This window comes from Odocoileus virginianus, chromosome 33, assembly GCF_023699985.2.
Source record: "Odocoileus virginianus isolate 20LAN1187 ecotype Illinois chromosome 33, Ovbor_1.2, whole genome shotgun sequence".
In the NCBI taxonomy this organism is placed as follows: domain Eukaryota; kingdom Metazoa; phylum Chordata; class Mammalia; order Artiodactyla; family Cervidae; genus Odocoileus; species Odocoileus virginianus.
The window spans coordinates 17,252,348-17,274,130 of NC_069706.1; the positions used below are offsets into that span (position 1 = coordinate 17,252,348).

Sequence of the window (21,783 nt, forward strand, 5' to 3'; positions counted from 1 at the left end):
GTAGGATCTAGATGGATAGATAGATAGATAAATAGATAGATAGATAGATAGACAGACAGACAGATAGGAGACAGACAGATAGGATTGAGTCTAGTTAAGTAGAATCCTGTGTAATTTATACTGGAAGAGATATTAGAGGTTGTATGTTCCAGGCAATTCCAAAATTTTGCCCCTGGTAACCCTGTGGGTTATGGAGTTTCTTTGAGGGATTGAGGAGGGAAGCACAGAACGGAAGAGGTAAACCCTGGCATCAACAAGAGTCTGTTAACTTCTATATATTGGATGCTCAGGCAGACTTGTATTTATGAAAAAAAAAAAAAAGGCTCCTCTATAAATGTGAATCTTGTAATAGCCAAGCCCCTTTTCCCTACAAAAGGGAGAAGATGAGCCTCAGAGAGGGGAAAATTTGGACCTCTGACCGCCTTTGAGATCCATTTCTAGCACACCACCTTCCTTGGAATGTGGCAGTTGTGAATCCTCCCACTTACTGGGAAACAGAAAGCAATTCCTCCCAGGAACCCCCCTTTTAAAGAAGCCACTATCATAGTGGTCTTTTGGGATATCTGTCCAAGGAACACCCCCATTTATCTGAGACTTGCCCCCTCAGGTCAGTCCTACTGGCTCTGTCTGTGCTAGATGAGCCCACTCACATGGCCTCAACAACTGGACCAGGGAAGCACTGAGACCCACGCAGGGAACCCATACTCCCTAGGTATAATTTGGATGTGGGATACCAAAATGCCAGTTGGTCTCTGTAGTCCCTGAAGAGATGTGAAGCTGCAATATCCATATTTAGTCAATGATGATGAATGAATGGGAAAAGTTAACTTCACAGAGAGAAGGGGAAATGAAGGGGACACACAAAAATAAGCAGGTATAAAGGCAGTGTGATTTCAGGAAGACTGACAGGAGGAAAGAGACCATCTGTTTCTTGTGGTTCTCCTTGTGCAGTCAGGCTGTATCTTTTGTCCTTGGACCTTGTGCTCCTATATCCTTACAGTTAATCCCCCTTTGGTCTGAGTCCATTGGAGTGGAGTTTTCTTTCTTGGAAACACATCATCTCTGACTAATGCAGCATTTTGCAAAGTCTCCTCCTGGCAGATGAATAGGCTCTGCCCCTGGTCACTTATGGGCTTCCCAGGAGGCGCAGTGGTAAAGAATCCACCTGCCAATGCAGGAGATGCAAGAGATGCAGGTTTAGTCCCTGGGTTGGGGAGATCCTCTGGACTAGGAAATGGCAACTCACTCCAGTATTCTTGCCTGGAAAATTCCATGGACAGAGAAACCTGGCGGCTACAATCCATGGGGTGTCAAAGAGTCAGACATGACCGTGCATGACTCCTGTCCTGAAGCCCTTTCCCTGAAGCTGGCTTGGAGGGGCCTCAAGCATAACATTCTCTACCTGAGGCATCTTTGTGGAATCTTTGTGAAGGTTCATTCAAGGTTTCCAGAAAGGGGTTTTTCTCACCCTCCAGGCTTTGCTGCTACATCCTCAGGGCAGAATTGGTGCATTAGTTTATACTGGGACTCCCTGCTGAACCCTTCAGAGCAAGGGCATCACTATTTACCACTAGAGGTGTGCTCTTGGGAGACAACATCTCTGCACCCAAACTGAGCAGTTCTTCCTGCATCCAGGTCCCAGGGGTAGGAGTTTGTATAGTTCTAGGTATGTCAAAGCAGGTCTGCAGTGTGGCGGGGTCAGCAGAGCAATGGGGACTAGTCCTCTCTGGTGCAAGGTCTCCAAAACTGGCCATGTTACAGCATGTTTCCATAGAAATTGTTGAAACCATGATGGAAATACACCAGAGGAAGTGAGGTGAAAGCAAACATCAGTTGGTTCAATTTATTGGCAGTCAGAATGGAGGTACTTCGGCAGATCGTGGAGGGTACCTCTTTTCAAGCTCTGCCCCTGCTCCTTCCCCTCACTGACATAGCCCCTCTTCCCTGAAGCTGTGAACGTATGTTATACTTGTAGACACACAAGCACTTAGCAAGTTTGCTTTCAAGCGCCTGCTAATGAATGAGAAAAGTCAGTTCAGGCCAGGTGTCAGAGCCCCCACCATGAGAAAAAGAGGAATATAAAGGCATTGAGAGTGCATTGAGAGGGGAAGCTCTTCTTTTTCTCCAAGACTAGTCAGGCCTACGTGATTTGTCTGAAGACAGAACCAGCGGAGCAGGGTGACTGGAAGCCATCGCCGGAGGGAAGAACACAAGCTTCAAGGCCAGATGCCCAGCTGAGCTCTCAGAGCAGCCCAGCCAGGAGGACAGGCAGGAGAACCACGGACCAGGCCACCAGGAACCCTGAAACACAGGAGAGGACTGTCAGGTGCTGGGCTCTGGAACTCAGCAGCCAACATGAGGTGGCATCCCTATCTTCTGCTGGACAAGGATGACAAACACAGAGTATCCTTAATATCCATTTTAGATTTCCGCCCCTGGGAGGTGGCAAAGGGCCACGTCGCAGAGGCAAAGCTGACTCACCACCGCCAAACACGTCATTTCCCTGTGGGCACACAGGAAGGTACTTTTTCCCACATGCATTGCAGTAGGTAGGACTATGACTGGAGCTGACCAGTAGAATGTGGGTAGAAGTCACACGTGCCGCTTTTAGACCTGGTTCTTAAAGTCTCCTATATAATTTTCCATGCTCCCTCATCTAGCATCTAGGGACCAGATGCAGAGGCTCCAAGAGGGGACTTTCAGGGGACAGCAGAGTTGCCAGAATTTACCAGAAGGTAAGAACTCCAGTTCCTAATGACTGTAAAGGGCACTGAACTGCATCTTCCAGTGATTTCATGGGAAATAAACTGTTGCATAAAAGCACAGAAAGTTGTGGCTCGCTTGTCACAGTAGCTAGCATTACTCACTCTAATACTGAAGAGGCAGAAAGACACTGAGGACAGAAAGAGAGGTTAAAAAAGCATTACCTCTGACGCCTGACTACTTAGTTCAGAATCCCAGCTCTGCAACTAGCTATGCAGGCCCAGGCGAGTTACTGAACTTCTCTGTGCCTGAAAGTCCTTGTGTGCAAAACAGGATCATTACTAACAGCTATTGCTACATGAGATTTTTGTAAGGCGAGTGAGTGAACTCATAGCAAGCATTTAGAACAGTGCCTGACACATGGTAAATACCATGTAAGTACTGGTTTTGAAAATCGGACTCTAAGATCTGGGAGGTTGGAATCATATCTCTTCTGAACATTACTGTATACTAAGGGTTAAAGAAGGGCTGTCTCCTAGATCATAGCTGTCTCATATTAGAGGACCTAGGAGAGGCATGTGCAAGCCCCTTCCACCCAATACCATATTATAGTGGCTCCTCAAGGCCTAAATTCCAAAATAACTTGCTGATGTCCTCAGGAGGGAGAGGGAGAAGAATATCACAATTTTCAGAAATATATCATTATATGACAACCAGTCGATAATTATGAAACATAGGTTGATGTTCAATTAATTCTAAAACATCATAAATGGCTGTGGGAAATAGCAAACTATGAAAACCATGAGTGTACTCTTGCGGTAGTCTGCTACCGCATCATGTTGGAGTGATTCCCTCCATTTTCAAAAGTCTCCAGAAACCAGTACCCACCAAGAAATTAGTCAATTTAGCAAAGTCCACTGTGAAGCCAGGCTGTTCCAGGGACTATGCTAACCCAAAGGCCTGGAAGAAATGAATGAGATTGAGGTCCCTGCACTCAAGCTGCTTGCAGTCTGAGCTCTAACCACCCTCTTCGATGAGTACTGCTTTTCTGAGCATTGTCTGAATGTTAGCACTGAGGTTATTTGGAAACGTTTCGACTGTTATCTAGTTGGAGATTTGAGGATGGGCAGAACTTTTTAATGTCGGGGTTGACCAGTATAGGCCATTTTGGGGGATAGTGAAATCTTAATAGCATTGCTTTCCCTTTGGACCAAAATATATTTCTTAGATTTGTCTCCCTACTGAACTCCAATTCATTCATCAAAACCACACTCAGATGTTAACATCAGCTGAAATTCTCTTCTAATCTTATCTGATACAATTAATTACTCTTCTGCACTATCTACTTGCTTGTGATTTATTTGCTTATATGAGTATCTCATTTTTGCAACAGTTGTGCATTTTTCCTACAGGGCTTGTTCTGCTAATATTTGCATACCTGGCTCCTTTTTCTCATTTAGTTCAAATATTACCTCTCTCAAAACATTTTCTGACTATTTATCCATTTTGATATTCATTCTTCCTTCCTTATCTTGTTAACAGATCCATCAAACATTGGTTGGGTGTGTGACCATCCAGGATAAAGACTGCATTTCCCAACTTCCTTTGCAGCCAGATGTGGCCATGTGACTCAGCACTGATCAATGAGATGTAAGTGAAGATACTAGGTGTCAGCTTCCAGGATTGTTCCTTAAAAGTCATTGACTTCTTACAAGTTCCCTCCATCCTGGCCTAGATACAAAGATTGGTGTTCTGTCTGCCATCTTAGACCATGAGTATGATGACCACATCCTAAACATGGTAGAGGGGTGAGATGGAAGGAGCCTGGATTCTTTTTTTTTTTAGAACCCAATCTCAACTAATATGTGTGGCATGAGCAGTTCCATCATAAGGTAGCAAAATCATTGCTAAAAAAATTCGTCAGTTAGTGACTCAAGAGAACGTTCCTATTGAGGAGGGGAATTCTTTGTCCAGTGCAATGATTCCCCTTTAAGTACAGGGGAAATGGACTTGGTTAATTACTACTGCTTTATAGTAATGCCCTATTGCAGAAAGATGAGAACTGGAGGGGTTTTAATAGTTAGGGCCAAGTGAGAGAGCCAGAGTGCCTCTTTTGTAAGTAGCTTGTAAGAGGCCCTTATCTCCAGCAATAGGAGAGTGGATACCCCTGAGGAGCAAATTTGGACTCATTGTAGTTGCCAGGCTTAAAAGATGGTTGAATGGTCTGTCTTGGCAGCTTTGCAACAATGTCAGAGCCCTGGTTGGAAAAACCTGGGGACTGAAGAACGTGGGGTGGGATCATCTGGATAGAGGTTCCTATGGATTATGATCCCTGAACCAATGCCTTCAGAGCCTCACTCTCTGTATTAGGAGCTAGCCTTCCCCCACTCAAGGTGAGAGTCTGGATTCTTGATGACCTCATGATGCTGGCCTGTTAGTCCTGATTACTTGCCTTATTGACTTCATTTATGTGTGAGAGAAATAAACTTCTGTGTTATTGAAGGCAGTATTACCCATGCTGGTAACTTTCTATCACATCATCATTCTCTTCTATTTCTAAATTGCCTTCTTAACTTTTTTTTAATCTATTTTGAAATTGGAACACAATCTCCATTAGGGCAGGCAACTGACCATTCACCACTGTAGCTTTAGTGCCAATAACAATGCCTAACACAGTTGGTGCTCAATAAGCATTTTTGTCTAATCATGGCGTTCCTGCTGCACTGTGAGCATCTCTAGAGCCAGTCTAGGATTTGATTCATTTCAGGGTTCACAGTTCTTAGCACAGTTCTTGGGGCCTGGCACACAGAAGAAGCTAAATAAATATGCCCTGATTTTAAAAGGAGAGTTGGGAGGGAGGGCTGTGGGACAAGCAAGAGAAAATAATGTACCTGCAGTGCTGGGTGTTCCACTCATGACACCAAGAGCCTGGGCACCTGGAGACAAGATCAGAGGTGAGGGTTTCCACAGTCATGCTCCGCTGGCTATGGCACTGTAGCCATAGTTGCTCCAAGACCTCCTGGACCTGGTCATTGCAGTCCACATGGTGGAAACATCTATTATTTAGCAAGTACCTTTCTAAACCCATTTCATGCATTTGAAACTTAATCCCCCTGAGAGATTTGTGAAGAGTGTTCTCATTCCCATTTGACAGATGAGAAGACTGAGGCTCAGCAATGTCTGCCAATAAGTGGAAGAGTTTGGATTCGAACCCCAGTCTGCCTGATTACAAAGTGGAAGTTCTCAATCCCTCCTCCCTCCTCCCTGATCCACCCTGTGACAACACATGAGCTTCTAGTGGAAGATTCAATAAAAGAACAAGCTAACTAGAGGCAGAGGCTTATTCATGAGACAGCCTCAGCTTGCTTATCTGGAGAATGGTAGTGGTAATAGTGCTTATGTCCCTAGACTGTTGTGAATATTCCATGTGATGATGCATATAAATATGGTGCCAGGCAGGAGGTATTATTATTAATGTTACTGTTATTAATATTATTAATGTTGCATGCATGCTAAGTCGCTTCAGTCGTTTTCGACTCTTTGCGACCCTATGGACTATAGCCCACCAAGCTCCTCTGTCCATGGGATTCTCCAGGCAAGAATACTGGAGTGGGTTGCCATGTCCTCCTCCAGGGGATCTTCCTGTTCTAGGAATTGAGCCAGGGTCTTTTATGTCTCCTGTATTGGCAGGTGGGTTCTTTCCCACTAGGGCCACCTGGGAAACCCATTATTAATGTTACTGCTCCTTAATTTCTCTAAGACAGAAAAAATGCTTTCAGTTTTTTGGACTTCTTGATTCTGTCAATTCAGTGCAAGTGAAAGCCATGAGAATGCTGCTAACCTGCGGGATAGACAGATGAAAATTTAAGGAGCGTTTAGAAAGCTTCTCCTACGTCATGCCCCAGAACGCCATAACTGGATTTTGAGAAACATGGTCATTCTTCAGAAACCTAAGTTGCTTTAGCACTTAGACCTCAAAGGGATCGAGTTATAGGCACCTGGTCGGAGGGAAACGACAAAAGACACATGCTTGGGAATCAGCCTGAGCTGGGTTCAGTGCTAACTCCAGCTGCTCATGAGTGGGTGATCTTGGGTGAGTCACTTATCTCTCTGAGCTTCAGTTTCTCACCTGTAAAATGGATGCAGTTGGGGAGGATTGAGTCAGTGAATTCTGATAGCTTAGCCTGATCTCTAGCACACAGGAAGCCCAGCACAAGTGGCAAATGCTATTATCATTACCCAGAACATCTCCTAGAAAGATGCATTCACCACTGGGTTTCCTGAGGAGGCAGAAAAGGACCTGGGCTGTTAAGTTGGTGACCCCAGGCACCTGAGGTTAACGGTCAGCACTTGGCCAGCTGGAGCCATCAGCAGGACTTGGCTACTTCTTACCTTTGCGAGTGATGGGTCCCAGATCTAGAACCCGGGCTGGGTCAATAGCCACTCCTTCACTGCGGAGTTGACTTCTTGAGCAAGACTGTGGGGATGGAGAATTCTCATTATATCAAAATGTAAAGGCATGTTCCTATCCAAAGTGCTCCTGCCATGAACAGCTCTGGCCCAGGAATGGGCCCCCACCCATGATATGATCCTGACTCTGATGCTGTGGTTTTCTCAGTCTAGAGAATTCTGTCATGTCAAATGAACCTGGGTTTGAATCTCCTCTCTTTTTTTTTCAGTTGTCTAACTTGGGATAAATGACAATACCTGTCTACTATTATTAAATCATATCTTGGCTGTGAAGTTTAAAAGGAAATATGTGTGCAACATACAGGCACACAGCAAGCACTCAAGAAATGCCAACTGTTAGTAGGCAGTGTTGAATCTGGGCTAAGAAAATGGGCATATAAGTCACACCTCAGCCAGGGCATACTCAACCCTGGTACTTTCTAGCTCTGTGGCCCTTAGGCAAGTAACCTCTCTGAGCTCAGTTCCTTCACCTGTAAGATGTGGTTGATAAAAGAATCTACTTAAAAGTGTGCTGTGAGAATTAAATTGGATAAGGCATATAAAAGTTTTAGAATGGTGCTTGACACAGGCTTAAAACTCAACATTCAAAAAACCAAGATCATGGCATCCGGTCCCATCACTTCATGGCAAATAGATGGGGAAACAATGGAAACAGTGACAGACTTTATTTTCTTGGCCTCCAAAATCACTGGAGATGGTGACTGCAGCCATGAAATTAAAAAATGCTTGCTCCTTAAGAGAAAAGTTATGACCAACCTAGACAGCATATTAAAAAGCAGAGATATTACTTTGTCAACAAAGGTTCATCTAGTCAAAGCTATGGTTTTTCCAGTAGTCATGTATGGATGTGAGAGTTGGACTATAAAGAAAGCTGAGCACTGAAGAATTGATGCTTTTGAACTGTGGTGTTGGAGAAGACTCTTGAGAGTTCCTTGGACTGCAAAGATATCCAACCAGTCCATCCTAAAGGAGATCTGTCCTGAATATTCTTTGGAAGGACTGATGTTGAAGCTGAAACTCCAATACTTTGGCCACCTGATGCGAAAAATTGACTCATTTGAAAAGACCCTGATGCTGGGAAAGATTGAAGGTGGGAGGAGAAGGGGATGACAGAGGATGAGGTGGTTGGATGGCACCACCGACTTGATGGACATGAATTTGAGCAAGTTCTGGGAGTTGGTGATGGACAGGGAAGCCCGATGTGCTGCAGTCTATGGGGTCACAAAGAGTCGGACACGACTGAGCAACTGAACTGAACTGAACTGACACAGAGTAAGCACTAAAAGAAGTCAACTATTATTAAAATCATTTAAAATGTTCTGTACCAAGGAAACGTAGTAGACAGGCTCTTTCATCTAATATGCTTCCTGGGGATACTATAATTACTTACACATGAGCTTTTGGAGACTTAAGTTACATCCATTCATCCTTTCTTCCCTCTCTTTTTCTGTTTCTTCTTCCCTCCCTTCCATTAATTCATCCATCCATCCATCTTTCCATTTCATCATCTATCTGATTTTTTTTCTCTCCCTTCCTCCCTTCCTTTCTCCTTCCCACCCTCCCTTCTTTCAATCCATCCATAATTCCAGTAAACATATATGGAGGTACCAGGCCCCATCTCAGGCACTGGATAGTTTAGTCTGAAGAGATACTCACCGGTTGGCACTCTTCTTTAATGAAGTCACAGAGAGAAACCTCACAATGCAGGAAAACTAGGTCATAATTTCCAGCAAACATGAACATCTGAACTGAGAACCGGCTTTCTGCTGACACCCCATTCTCTTCCACGGAGATAGTGGAATCACGTTGATTTGGGCAGCTGGGAGGGTGACAGAGATAAGGATCTAGCTTCTAGAAAAACTCAGTGGGCCTGAGCTCTAATTGCATTTCTAATTTGCATCCAATGTAAAAACAACATTGGAGAGAAATAAAGAGCTTTCCCACCCGCCAACCAAGGTTTATTCCAACCTATAGCATAGACTTCTATTCGTCCAGGTTTTCTCCACAATGTGACCAATAAACTAACATGGTTTAAATTTGGGGGCCTACAGTCCCCAGAATGAGACAGACTGATTTCAAATTTCAACCCAACCCACTTTCTAACTAAATGATCGTGAGCTGATTACTTAATTTTACTGAATCTCAGTTTTCTTATCTGAAAAGTAGGGACAACAATATGTACTTCCTAGGGTTGATGTGAGCATTTAATGAGATAATCCTTGTATTCTGCTTAGCACAATGCTTGGCACACAGCTAAACTCTATGCTAAATACTAACTAACTAGTATTTTTACTACAGTTTGAATCATGATCTATAGATAGGCATTTTCCTTTGTGTTTGCCAGTTAACAATATTCAATAATATTTTGTCCCATAACACACTGTTTTCATGTTGTTTAGTCAGTGTTAACATCAGTATAAAAGTCCCCTTTGGTCTATAAACCTACTACCAAAATGATAAAAGATACTGAAATGAAAAATAACTGGCACTTCTTTACCTTGCCCATCTATTTTGCATTAATCTTTTAAGGCTACAATTTCAGGAGAGATGTTTCTGAGTCAAAGGGTCTGCTCGTGTCATACCGAATTGTTTTCTAAAAGAGGCAAGCTGATCTACACATCTGCCAGGCAGGGATGAGCTGATCACTGTTCTCTACCCCAAACCTCATTGAAGTCGAAAGATAACCCCGGATTGTCCAGTTACCTGTTCCTGATGATGAAGTATTTCACAGGGTCAGTCTTGTCCCCAGTGGGCGTGGCATAGCAGTTCTTCAACACCAGGTTAAATCGGGACGTGTCCCCTCTCTCCAAGATGGCGCCCACATAGAGCGTGGATTCAACAGGCAGAACGACAGCAGTCCCTTCATAAGGAGACCTGTAGTCCTGGTCTTGAAAGAGGGCCATCCTGACAGTGAACTCTCCCTCCCCGTCCATACTGATGTTCAGGGAACTGCGGACACAAAACCACAAGAGTGAGCTTTGAGCAGTGAGAATGAAATCAAGTCCCACACTTGTGTAAGATTATGAAGCCAGAGGCACGCCTTTGATTCCTAAATGCACTATGCATTTACCTATACCAAACATTTACTATCTTTTAGGCATTAAACTCAACAAACTGACATCTGACTTCAGGTTTCCTACCAGTCTTCCCTACATAAGAGAGCGTATATACCTCCTTCACTCAAAGAACACCTCCATCTTCTCACCTGTAGAACTGGGCTAATTTTCAGTGCAACGTAATTTTCAGTGCAACATCAATTTTAACAAGATAAATAAAATAGCTTTAATATTTATTTTTTTATGAACCTTGGGCCCCAACATATTACAGACTGAAAACTAGAAATTGAACTATAAAATTTCTAATCCTGATTCTGCCATTCTGTGAGCCCAGGAGGCAAAAAGGTAATGGGGACAGGCACTTCCCAGAAAGTCTCCTAGCACATCTAGGAATGCCGAGGAATTCCTTCAACAGGGACCATTCCAGGCACAGTTAGATAGCAGTGAACAAACGACGAGACCCCCTACCCAAATTGAATCCCACCCAAATTGCTATTTGGTTCTGTATCTGATGAGTTTATCCATTCAAAGCTGGTCTGGCTTAAATTCCACATGTGCAGGGAAGCTTTCCTGCACCCAGCTTTCCTCCCCAACCAAGATTAGGTCAGGGACCCTTGTTTCCTGCTTCCACAGCACCCTGTGCCTCCCCTACATTGCCTGCCTCTCACTTGTAAATGATTTTTGATATAATGAGTTGTTTAATGCCTTTCTACCTCAAGATAAATGAAATTGTCATGCTCTTCTGTTCCTTAGCTTATTTAATTAACACTGTTCCATGTCGTTGCATTGCTTCGTAGTAATAATCTTCAATATCCATAAAATATTCTATGCTTGCTTTGTTCATGCTGAACATCCTAATACATAATCAACAAATATTTGGGGAATGAATGGAAGTTCCTGAGGGAGGTGGGCAGCATCCTGTGGACATGATAAAATGTGCATGAAGTAAGTCAGGGTTATAGGTCAAAGGGGAAAGATCAGTGCCATACCTTACAATGGGCTGCAGGGCAATTTGAAGGCTCACTTTCATGTCCAGTGGGTAGGCACACTGGAAGCTGATGCTGAGGATGGTGTCTCTGATGATGAAATCGTTGACCAAGGAGAGGGTGTTTTTGTAGATGGCATGGGTCTGGTTACTCTTTGGCATAAAGACAAGACCACATATATGTCGACATGGATGCAGGTACAAGTGTATCTGGGATTCAGGTCTGTGTGACTCCAGAGCTGATGCTGTCAATCAAGCGGACAACCCTGCCCTCTGATCTCACAGAGGCAATGGGCCTCCTTCTGCAGGGGCACTGGCACTTTATTGGAAGGGGAATGAGAACCCCAGATTGAAAACTAGAAGAATAAACTGTTGACTCTCGGGAACAGTCAGGAACTGCCATGCTTGCTCCTTTGTGAACCCCTCCCACATCATCCCTAAGTAAAAGAATCATAATCACAGCTTTCATTTACTGAGCTTAAGCATCAAGCCTATTCTAAGCTGCCTCCTGGACCAACATGCGTAATCTCACATGCCCCTAGAGGTCCGTGCAGGCTAAGTGACTTGTCCAGGGAATCACAGTTACTGAGATAGACCTCGCCTACCCAGCTCCTGCACTCTGGCAGCGGGGGTACAAACATCATTCACCTCCAGAATGTTTCCGCAGGCACCAGCCTGGGTGGGATTGGTCACGGATATCCAGTTCTCCTCTTCACTCTGCCCGAGGCTGCTGCAGTTCCAGTTCCCGTCTCGCAGGTAGGCATGGACCTCATCTCCAAAACCCAGGCTTCCCAGCAGACACTTGTCCAGTGACACTTTGATCTCCCTGTCCCCACAGTCCAGCTGAGGCTGCAAACTGTGTACATCTGGAAAGTCGAGGGGAAGGCAGGTAGAGTAGATAGGGGTCTGGAAGGAGTGGGCAGAGCTCACACACAGTGCCCTTTGGCAAACCACCTTGCCCACCAGGAGGCTGGGGAGACTAGCGGGGCCTGAGGCCCACATGGGGTTTATACTCAGGCTTGCAGTAGGTGAGGCTGGCCAAGATGCCCTGGGCCAAGATTTCCAAGCATGCTGTGTGCAGGCTTGGAGAAGGCTCTCACGTCTGGTCCCCGTTGGGACCCAGAGCAGATCATCTCAAAATATGCCAAATGGTGTATTGATTATTTTGAATTAAAGTTACTTAAGTTGCAGCTAATGCAAGAGCCACACTCTGACACACCTCTCTGTTTCCCTGAAAACAGAAAATGATTCTCCCATGTGAAAGGTGCTCTCTCTGCATGTGGAGTAGAAGGACACGCTTGCCACCATGGATAGGTGACAGGCTCCTTCTTGTCTCTCAACATAGGACACTCTCTCCTCCTCAGGGGCGAGGAGTATGCACAGAGGAAAGCAGGCTTGTGTCCAAAGCACGAATCAGAGGCCCTCATTGGAGTCTAGGAGGGAAGGAGATCGTCTCACTGGGAAGCTCCTCTGACTCCCACCCAGGGCTTACGGCTCATCTGTAGCCGTGGGTCACCTGCCTATGCTTGCTTACCTGCTGGGATGATAAGAACATCACCTCCAGAGCCTGCCCGTTTGGACTGTTCTTATTGAATTCTCATAAAAACCCTGTATGGTGGTTCTTTTTTTTTTAAATTATTATCTCACCTGCATTTTACAGATAAGGACATTAAGTTTCAGAGAGGGTAGTGGCTGGTCCCAGGTCCCAGACCGCAGCCGACAAATCCAAGACTGACAGGAGTCTGCCCCTGTTCCTCACGTGGAGACCATGCCGACACCTGAACACAACTTCCAACATTGGCAGAGTCCTCATCCTCAGTGTCTTTGTTCCTTGTGAGTCAAGCCCACCCATTCCCGAGGCCGCAGTCCAGTGGCTGACCTGGAAATGTGCCCCGCCCCTGCCGGCATCCTTGCAAACTCACTGGCTGGGCATGTCTCCTCCGCGGACCCCGGTTCCACCACCACTGACTGTGGTCCACACCTAGTCCTGACCCTCGGGAGCTCCCTCCCTCCTGCCCTGCCCGCTGGGTCAACACAGTCCCAGGGCTCACCGGAGACGTTGAGGTCCTGTCTGCAGAAGCAGCCCCAGGTGCCACTGACCAGGCGACACTCTTCCTCGGGGCGGCAGGTCCTATCACACTTGTTCTCCAAGGTGGCAGGGTCTGGGATGAGGCATGGAGGAAGAAGATCAGGGCGCATAGCAGGGTGGACTTGAGGCCACCAAGGCCTACCTTATCATTCTACAGAAGATTTGCCATGTTTGGCCAGGGTTGCACCACATTTGGTGGAAGCGATAAGCCTAAAACTTGAAATTCCCAACTCCTGATCCGGTGGGGTGAGAACCTTGGAGCTGCCATCTTGGTGCTTTTACTACAGGGCAGGTGCTATTCCCAGAACTTTCCACACATTAATTCTTTCAGTTCATGTGTAGACCTCGTGCGGGTGGGGGTAGCATTTGGATCGTGGAGCTGGGGTGCTAGGTTCAAATCTGGCTCTGCCACATTTCCAACTCTGTGATGCTGGGAGAATTGCTTAACCTGTCTGTGTCCACTGCAGGCACTGAATCGAGGCTGTTCTATTCAGTCTCCTCCTGCCCCACTGCACCCACCCTACTGACCCTGGGCACTTCACCAGGCTGCCCCGTCCCTGCTCACCTGTGCAGTATCTCAGGTTACATTGAGGGGTGCCCTCCAACCGGTACACGTGGTACGGGCCCGGGCAGGCCTTCACCAGCACCTCTGTCTTCCAGAGGCAGCAGTTGGCACTCCAGTGGGCACAGGCGGTGCGGCTGACGATGCCCTCCCCAAGGCTGGGATGGGTGCCATTCAGCCACAGGGGCGCAGACGTCTGGCATCGGAACGCAGGGACACAGAACTCCGGTATCCTGACTCCTCCGTCCCCCACAAATCGGTACCAGCCGTGTTTGTCGCTGTCACAGCCCTGGACGTCTTCTGTGTTCTCGGCGCTTCGAAAGGGTTCATTCAGGAGGGTGTAATTCTGGCAGGGGTCAAAACAGAACTGGGCGTCTGGGGTGCCAGGGGCTCCGCAATCCAGGTCCTCTTCATAGGAACCGGTGTCGGTGGAGTTGCTGTAACCTGGAGAGTAAGGGTGTGCTTGGGTTTACAGAGCAGACCCTGGGGCCGACAGGGTTTCTGTGCCCTACACGCTCTGTTTTGGGAATGCTAGGAAACCCAGTGAGGGCAAGAGGCACCCGATCCGTCAGTTGCACATCAGCCTTCATCGCCTTGGGGTCAGAATAACAGTGAGGGGCTCTGTGTGGTGTATTATAGGCATGAAGGACATCAGAGTCCCCACACTCTCTGCGTAGCCCCAGAGGGTGTCACTCATACTGAGCCTGAGCGTTGATCCGGGCTCTGGACCTGTGCAGGGCTCCCCTCTGCCACCACACACTGTGGTTCTGCCTGCCAGTATTTGTTTTCCTCATTGGAAACGTAGCACAGGCTCATGGGAGACAACTCAAAGGTCATTCAAATGAATAAAGTAGAAATGACACCTGTCATAGTGCATTCCATTCCCAGACGTAACCATAAATTTGTCATACAGTATTCAGACCCTTCTTATGCATATGTTTAAAACATAGCTGTTTTTTTTTTTTAAATAAAAGTGGGTTTAATACTGTACAGCTTTCTTTCCACCTGCATTTATTATTTAGTATATCATAGAGATTTTTCCTTTATCAGTAGATGATGATCTCTTTGCCTCAGCTCTACTGATATTCAGGCTGGATAATTCTATGAGGGGATGGGCGCTGTCCCGTGCTCTGTAGGATGTTTAGCAGCTTCCTTGAGTTTTTTTCCTAGATGCCAAGAGTATTCCTCCCTGAAGTTGTTTACGGATATTGCCAATTGTCCCCTGAAAAGCAAAATCACCCCCCACTGAGAACCACTGGGTCTAATAGGGCCATTCCCCATTGCTGGTCTCATGGTTTTTAACAGATTCAAGGACTGTGCTGTGTGAAGATCTGGAGAAGTAAAGCAGGGGTGGACACAGGGAGGAAGTCATGGGCCAGGCAGTCTGGGTTTAAATCCAGCTCTGCACCTGCTGACTGGCTGACCTTGGCAGATGGTTTAATTCCCCTGAGACTCTTCTGCAAAACACCACCTGTAAGCTAATACAAATATCATCCATTCCTATACTTCAGGTCATGATTGCCACACAGGTGTTCATCTGTCCTTGTATTTGTCTCATGTGTTTTTTCTCTTTATTTATACACTTAAATTTTGTACATTTATTGTATTTAAGTTTATCTCAAAAAAGACAAAAAAAAAAAACAACTGAAAGTAATAATGAACTCAGACTAATCATTTGCATGCTGAAATATTTATAGATAAAATGCACTGATGCCTGTAGTTTACTTTTTAAATTTTTTAAAAACCTTTTATTTTGTATTGAGTGATTAACAAGGTCATTATATATTTCATATGTTTCTTTCAGTGATTCTCTTTATAGATTTATTTCATCCTAAGGAATAGTATCCATAGGTATGATGTATTAGTTATATGGTTTAATACCCATGAATAAAAGTACATATAGCTTAGCTACCAAAAATTCTCTCTCTCTCTCTCTCTCTCTTTCTCTCTCTCTCTTTTTTTTGGGGCTATACCCTGAAACATGTGGGATCTTAGTTTCCCAATCAAGGAGTGAACTCTTGCCCCTGCAGTTAAGAGTTTGCCATGCAACCTCATTTCGGGCTATGCATGCCCCATTAGGGAGAATAAACCTTTAAAAAACTGTTAGAAGGTTAAATGAGGTACTAGGTGTAAAATGGCATGCACAGTACCTGAAGCCTAGTAGTTCAAGCTAGTTCTCTCCTCTAGTTCTGATATGCTGAATAGTACAAATGCCCTCATGATGAATTAAGTATATTCTACCAGGGTCACATTCCTTTTTTCTTTTGATGCATTAAACTATTTAATGGGTGATCATGTGCCCAGCACTGATGCATTGATTACTGGGGCTCAGTCCATCCCCACAAAGCTGGGATCGCATTAGAGGAACTTTTAAGGAAAGAGATTTTCAAGCCTTGCTTTTGCACATGCTTGTTTTAAGGAAAGGAGTCATTGCACTTATTATTCTTGGACTGGTTACTACACACACTATTTTCCCAATGGAGGCCATGAGCTCAGTGCCTCCAGCCCCCTCCACAGGACATAGGCAGAAATTTTCACCCTTGTGCAAAGCCTAAGAACACTTTCTATCAGCGTCTAAGATGCCCAATCCATGGATCTTTGGAGGGACCACAGAGAGATCACTAAGCCTGGTCTCTTCATTTTACAGATAAGAAAACTGATCTGGAGGAAAGAGAGATGCTTGCCAAAACAAGGCACAGAGGGACTGGGTGCTTCCTGTCCTTATGAACCCCAGCACTCTGGTTGCCACCATATCCAGGCATAGGAGGTTTTAGCTGGCTCCCACTGCCCTTGAGGGGGAATTTCTGATTTGGCTCTTTGAGAGATTATGACTAGATTCCGGTTTCTCTCATCTTGTTTCCCTCAGGTTTTTATCATGCCCCTGTCGCCTCACTGACCCTGAACCACATTTTCTGCTCTCCCCTGCTGCTTCTCCAGGTATCAAGGGTCATCTGAGATGCCAGGTGAGCAGAGTACTCACCTTGCTGCTCTGTAGATGACAGGGTCAGAATGTAGGAGGCCAGGGCCAGCCACAGGATAGACGTCATCCTTTCCAGGAGCTGAGACATGCGGGTCACTCAGCAAGCTGCAGACTCTCCATGCAGTGGTCGTGGGGAGACCCAGATACGATCAGGGAGATGGAGGTTGTTCCCCTGACTGCAGGGGTAAGAAGGGAACTAGGGAACTCACATCGGTTAGCACATGACTTGTACCAAGCCCCTTGCATACCTTAGCTCATTTAAGACACCAAACCACCCTCCAGGAAGGTATATTTTTCATTCCCATTTTACAGATGAAATAGCTGAGATGCAGAGTAAATTAATCCCAGAAATATTTATTGAATTCCTCCTATGTGCAAGTACTATGCTGGAAGTGAAATAGCTTGCTTAGGCCCATTTTCTCAGAAATGTTCTGATGGTTTCTTTCATGAAGCCTGTATTGCTTTCAAGTCCTTTCTGTGACTTACGGAAAAGAGATGTTATAAAAGGAGCAGATTTGTCAAGTGGGTAAGGTTGACAGCAAGAGAACCAAAGGCAAGCACAGAGCCAGCCAAGACTACCGAATGTCCTAGAAGGTCTCAGGGCAGTTCCTACATGGATCAAGGTAGAGGCTCTTGGAGATTGGATGGAGGGGAGGGTGATAGTGCTATGCATGTCTGCAGACAAAAGTAGCCGCTTCCCCTTCTCGGTTCTGTGCATCATGCACCGTGCTGAGAGAGCCTGAGGCGTCCTCTGTGTATGTAGGTGTCTGTGAGGGTGAGACCATGTCAGACTGAGCCCATCACGGGCTCCTCACACGGTGCCCAGAGCACAAGAGGTGCTCAGGAGACATTTGAGGGATGTGTGAATAATAAGCAAGGAGGGAGTGGATAGAAACAAGGAACTGTGAAGAGCCTGCCAACACTCAAACAAATAACACCTCCTCTTCTGGGAAATTCTTTTCTCAAATGGGAAACTCTTTGGATAATGTCCTACAGCATCTGAAAGACTTCAATTGAAGATAGAAGTTTGCTTCCGGAAGGGATATCGTGGCTATGTTATCAAAGAGTGCCCGGGACTGGTAATTCTTGGAGGTGAAATCCTAAGTAGACGCCTGTCTTCCTGGGGTGTGGGGGGTGGGCAGTGTCCAGAGACAAGGGAAGGGGGCACTTTTTGCCCTGGAGGCACAGTTGAACTGGAAATACAGTGCTATTTGGAGTCTTCAATAAAGGCCAGGGTCCAAACTCCTTGCTGGGTTCTGAAAGGGTCAAGTATCAGATGAGGCCCCCAGGCTTGGGAGAAAGCCTTCTGGGGCTCGAAGCAGGACTTACCTGGTGGTGAGAACGCGGAATGTTCTTCCTTCTCTGGCTGTGGAAATGCACATCTGCTGTGGACTGTCTTTTTATTGCCGTTTCCCACCCATGTGGCTCTCTAGGATTGGTGCAGAGATGTTAGCCTACCAGGCGTACACTGGGTTGGTTGGGTGCAGGTAAGATAAACAATTTACCAGAAAGGGTGGTGAAGGGGAGGCCCCTTTGTTCCCACAGCCCCTGCCCACCACCCCCCTGCAGGTAACCCTTCCAGCAGTCTCTCCTCCATGCAAATGCTTCTCTATAAACAAGAGCAGCATGTACTAAACGCTGAACACACCTGAGCACTGCTTTGCACCCATTATTTCTCACATTTAATCCTCACAATGAACCCATGAAGTAGTACCATATTTATTACTGGAAACCAAACATTAATCAAAAGGAAGCTTAATATCCAAAGGGAAGTGGAGAGAAATCAAACAGGCACTTGTTTGCACAATAGATTTCCAATTGTTTCTTACATTCCTAGCTAATCACCTTAGAACCCTTCTGTTCCGTCTGGAACCACTCAACTTGAAGTCAGTTAGGACCAAGGGTGAAATAAGGAAGGGCGGATGGGTGTTTCTAGTTTTTGGCCCATAGAATCTACCCAACTGCAGATGCTCCATGCTGAGAAGTCTGGGAAAGGTCAATCTGGGGATGTGTGAATCACAGATCAGCAAAGGCTAGCCTAGACCCTTGGAAAAAATAAGCATCTGAAGAGCCTGTCCATATGTGGGCTGCTCCAGAGACTGGGAGGTAGAGAACTGAGAGGAAGCTGAAGATTTTGGACTTTTAAATTTCAGGCTTGAAAAACAGAAAAAGAGACACAGATGTACAGAACAGACTTTGGGACTCTGTGGGAGAAGGCGAGGGTGGGATGTTCTGAGAGAATAGCATTGAAACATGTATACTATCAAGGGTGAAACAGATCACCAGCCCAGGTTGGATGCATGAGACAAGTGCTCAGGGCTGGTGCACTGGGAAGACCCAGAGGGATTGGATGTGGAGGGAGGTGGGAGGGGGGATCGGGATGGGGAACACATGTAAATCCATGGCTGATTCATGTCAATGTGTGGCAAAAACCACTATAGTATTATAAAGTAATTAGCCTCCAACTAATAAAAATAAATGAAAAAATAAATAAATAAATAAATTTCGGGCTTGAACCTGGCTTTGGGGGAAAGTGGATACTACGGAATTAACAAAAGAGTCAAAGCTTCAGCAGAATCAATGACCATTGTCTTTTTGTGCTACTCTGGGACTCTTCACGGAGCCAAGGCTACAGGATCAGGGAGGCTGGGGGTCCTGCCTTGGTAACACCTTCCAGCAAAAACTCAACATGGACAAAGAAGAGATGGAATAAGCCACCTTCTTAACCATAGTGCATTTGGAGAAGAATCCCATAAATGTGGAACTTGCAACAGCTACAAATGCTGGATTCAGAAATCCATCTGAGCCCACAAAATAGCCCACGTGTCCATTCCTTTAAGCCAGGTACCCACCCTAGTCTCCCCAGTGGCCACTCCCAAACTTCTTTCTTTTAAACAGTCTCTGCGGCCATTACTATTCACTTCACTCTCCCACTTTCTCCATTCTCAGCAGGTGTCTTACATTCCACCTCAAGAAAATGTAGGCCATCACACTTGACCTCACTCAACTTTGTGTCCCCTTCCTCTAGAAACATAAACACCTACCTCCACTTTCCACCTCCTCCCCAGCTTCTGATAAGGTGATCTTTCCTCTTTTCAAAATCAGTTCCTCCACCTGTCTCTGACTTCTCCATTCCAGTCTGAAAGTGAAAGTGAAGTCGCTCAGTCATAATTGACTCTTTGTGACCCCATGGACTGTTTGAGGCATATGGCTAAGACTGCTTTGCAAACGTCCCCTCTTATGCAAGTCCACTGGGCATTTTTCCTGGCCTCTTGTCAATGGAGTTTTTGCTGCTTTCTTTAGGCACTCTGTGTTTCCTTGACTCCCCTGCACCAATTGCTTTCTTTATTCTCTATCTGGATACTTGTGCTCTAAAATCGTCATGATCATTGTCATGATAATTACCTTCTTCCTCCAGTTGTCCTTGAGATGGCTGCTGGGTCTTATCTTTCTTTGTTACTCCAGGGACTCTCCCTGGGAGGTGTCAAGTTATCTCAGGGTTTCAAGTATCATCCACAGGCTGGTGAGTTCCAAATCTGTACCTCCATCCCTGACTACTTCCTTAATTTCAGATCCACCTTCCCAGGTGCCTGCTGGACTGCTTTACTTGGACTGAGATGCTCAAGGCACCTTGAACCTTAGCAGGTCCACATCCTAACTCATCATTTCCCCTATATCCCGCCCTCCTCATTGCATCATCTATCTTAATCATCGGCACCACTGCTCACCTGGTCACCTGAACTGGAAACCTGACTCCTGCCTTTACCGTCAGTCTAGCATTTTCAGTAATTGCTAATATCTGAAATATTTGTGAACCTATCTTTCCCTCTTCAAGCCCATTTCATCAACCTTAAGTCAGGCCACTATCATCTCTTAGAAGAGTGATTTTAACAGCTGCCTAGTGGGTCTGTTTTATTCTTGTCCCCTTTGATTCTGTTATCTCCCTGCAGCCAGATGTCATGGCATCACCTCTCTGCATTATTCCCCACCACTTGCATGTGAAGTATCCTGGGATCTGACCCCTATTCACAGCTCCCACCTCATCTACAGCTTCTCCCAGCATACCATATGCTTGCTTGGATCACTCTGTGCCCAGCCTCTTGCTACCGCTTACCGTTCAGGCTTGCCTCTCCCAGGAAGTCTTTCCTAAATTCCACAGGTTGGCTGGAGTTGCTCTTCTGTGCTCCTGCGCCTCTCTGGGCTGATTGCAGTCGCACTCAATTACCCACTAACCTATCTGTCTCCCTCTGAAGGTTGTAAGGTCTTTGCAGATTTCAATCTTATCTTTGCAGTTCTAATGAGCACCTAGTAAGTACTAGTTGAGTTAACAAATGGACAAAAATGACAGTGTGTATGTTTAAGACCCTTTCCTGTGAGTGATGCCTCAAACTTTAGGTGTCCAAGTCTTAGTGAAAGCTTGGTAGAAAGACACAAGGCCTCAAGGCATTTGCACTTGCTGGCCCACTACTGGTAATCTTCCTCATATATTCATTTTCTTCTCTCAGTTTCTGCATCTCAGTGAGACCTTTCCCCAGTCATCCTATGTAAACTAACGCCTTCTTTGCCTTATTACTGCTGTTTTCCCCTGCCCCCCTGTCAGTTGCTTCAGTCATGTCTGACTCTTTGCGACCCTATGCACTGTGACCCACCAGGTTCTTCTGCGCATGGGGATGCTCCAAGCAAGAATACTGGGGTGGGTTGCCATGCTCTCTTCCAAGGGACCTTCCTGACCCAAGGATCGAACCCACGTCTCTCTCTGTTTCCTGCACTGGCGGGTGGGTTCTTTACCACTAGTGCCACCCGGGAAGCCCCAGGTGGCTTATCACATAGCTATTGTTTAAACTTATCCCCCCTTTAAACATAGGGTCCTTATCAGCAAGGGCTCTGTTCTCATCACTGGCAATTCCCCTGCTGCCTATAAAAGTGTCAAGTCTTGAA

At 45.8% G+C, this 21,783-nt stretch overlaps 1 protein-coding gene across 2 annotated transcripts; it reads right to left on the bottom strand.

Annotated features, from left to right (window-relative positions):
• Positions 1–1,829: 1,829 nt before the first annotated feature.
• GP2 (glycoprotein 2) lies at positions 1,830–19,977 on the bottom strand. Of its 2 annotated transcripts, none has more exons than XM_020899485.2 (12): positions 19,890–19,977; positions 18,175–18,274; positions 16,846–17,021; positions 13,869–14,309; positions 13,266–13,376; positions 11,863–12,080; positions 11,219–11,367; positions 9,877–10,122; positions 8,830–8,992; positions 7,096–7,180; positions 5,595–5,639; positions 1,830–2,301 (listed from the first exon to the last, which is right to left on the bottom strand). In XM_020899485.2, the coding sequence occupies exons 3-12, from the start codon at positions 16,931–16,933 to the stop codon at positions 2,243–2,245; spliced, it is 1,605 nt and encodes a 534-aa protein (XP_020755144.2). In that variant the 5' UTR covers positions 16,934–17,021; positions 18,175–18,274; positions 19,890–19,977; the 3' UTR covers positions 1,830–2,242. The 2 variants fall into 2 exon arrangements, with proteins under 2 accessions (XP_020755144.2, XP_020755149.2); XM_020899490.2 differs by having other exon boundaries at positions 16,846–17,041.
• Between the last annotated feature and the right edge of the window lie 1,806 nt (positions 19,978–21,783).

Coding starts and splice junctions, on each gene's coding strand:
- GP2 (XM_020899485.2), bottom strand. CDS start 16,933: ATGTCTCAGCTCCTGGAAAGGATGACGTCTATCCTGTGGCTGGCCCTG. Junction 12,081..13,265: donor ACAGGACCTCAACGTCTCCG/GTGAGCCCTGGG, acceptor TCGACTTTCCAG/ATGTACACAGTTTGCAGCCT. Junction 2,302..5,594: donor TGGAACACCCAGCACTGCAG/GTACATTATTTT, acceptor CCTGTGTTTCAG/GGTTCCTGGTGGCCTGGTCC.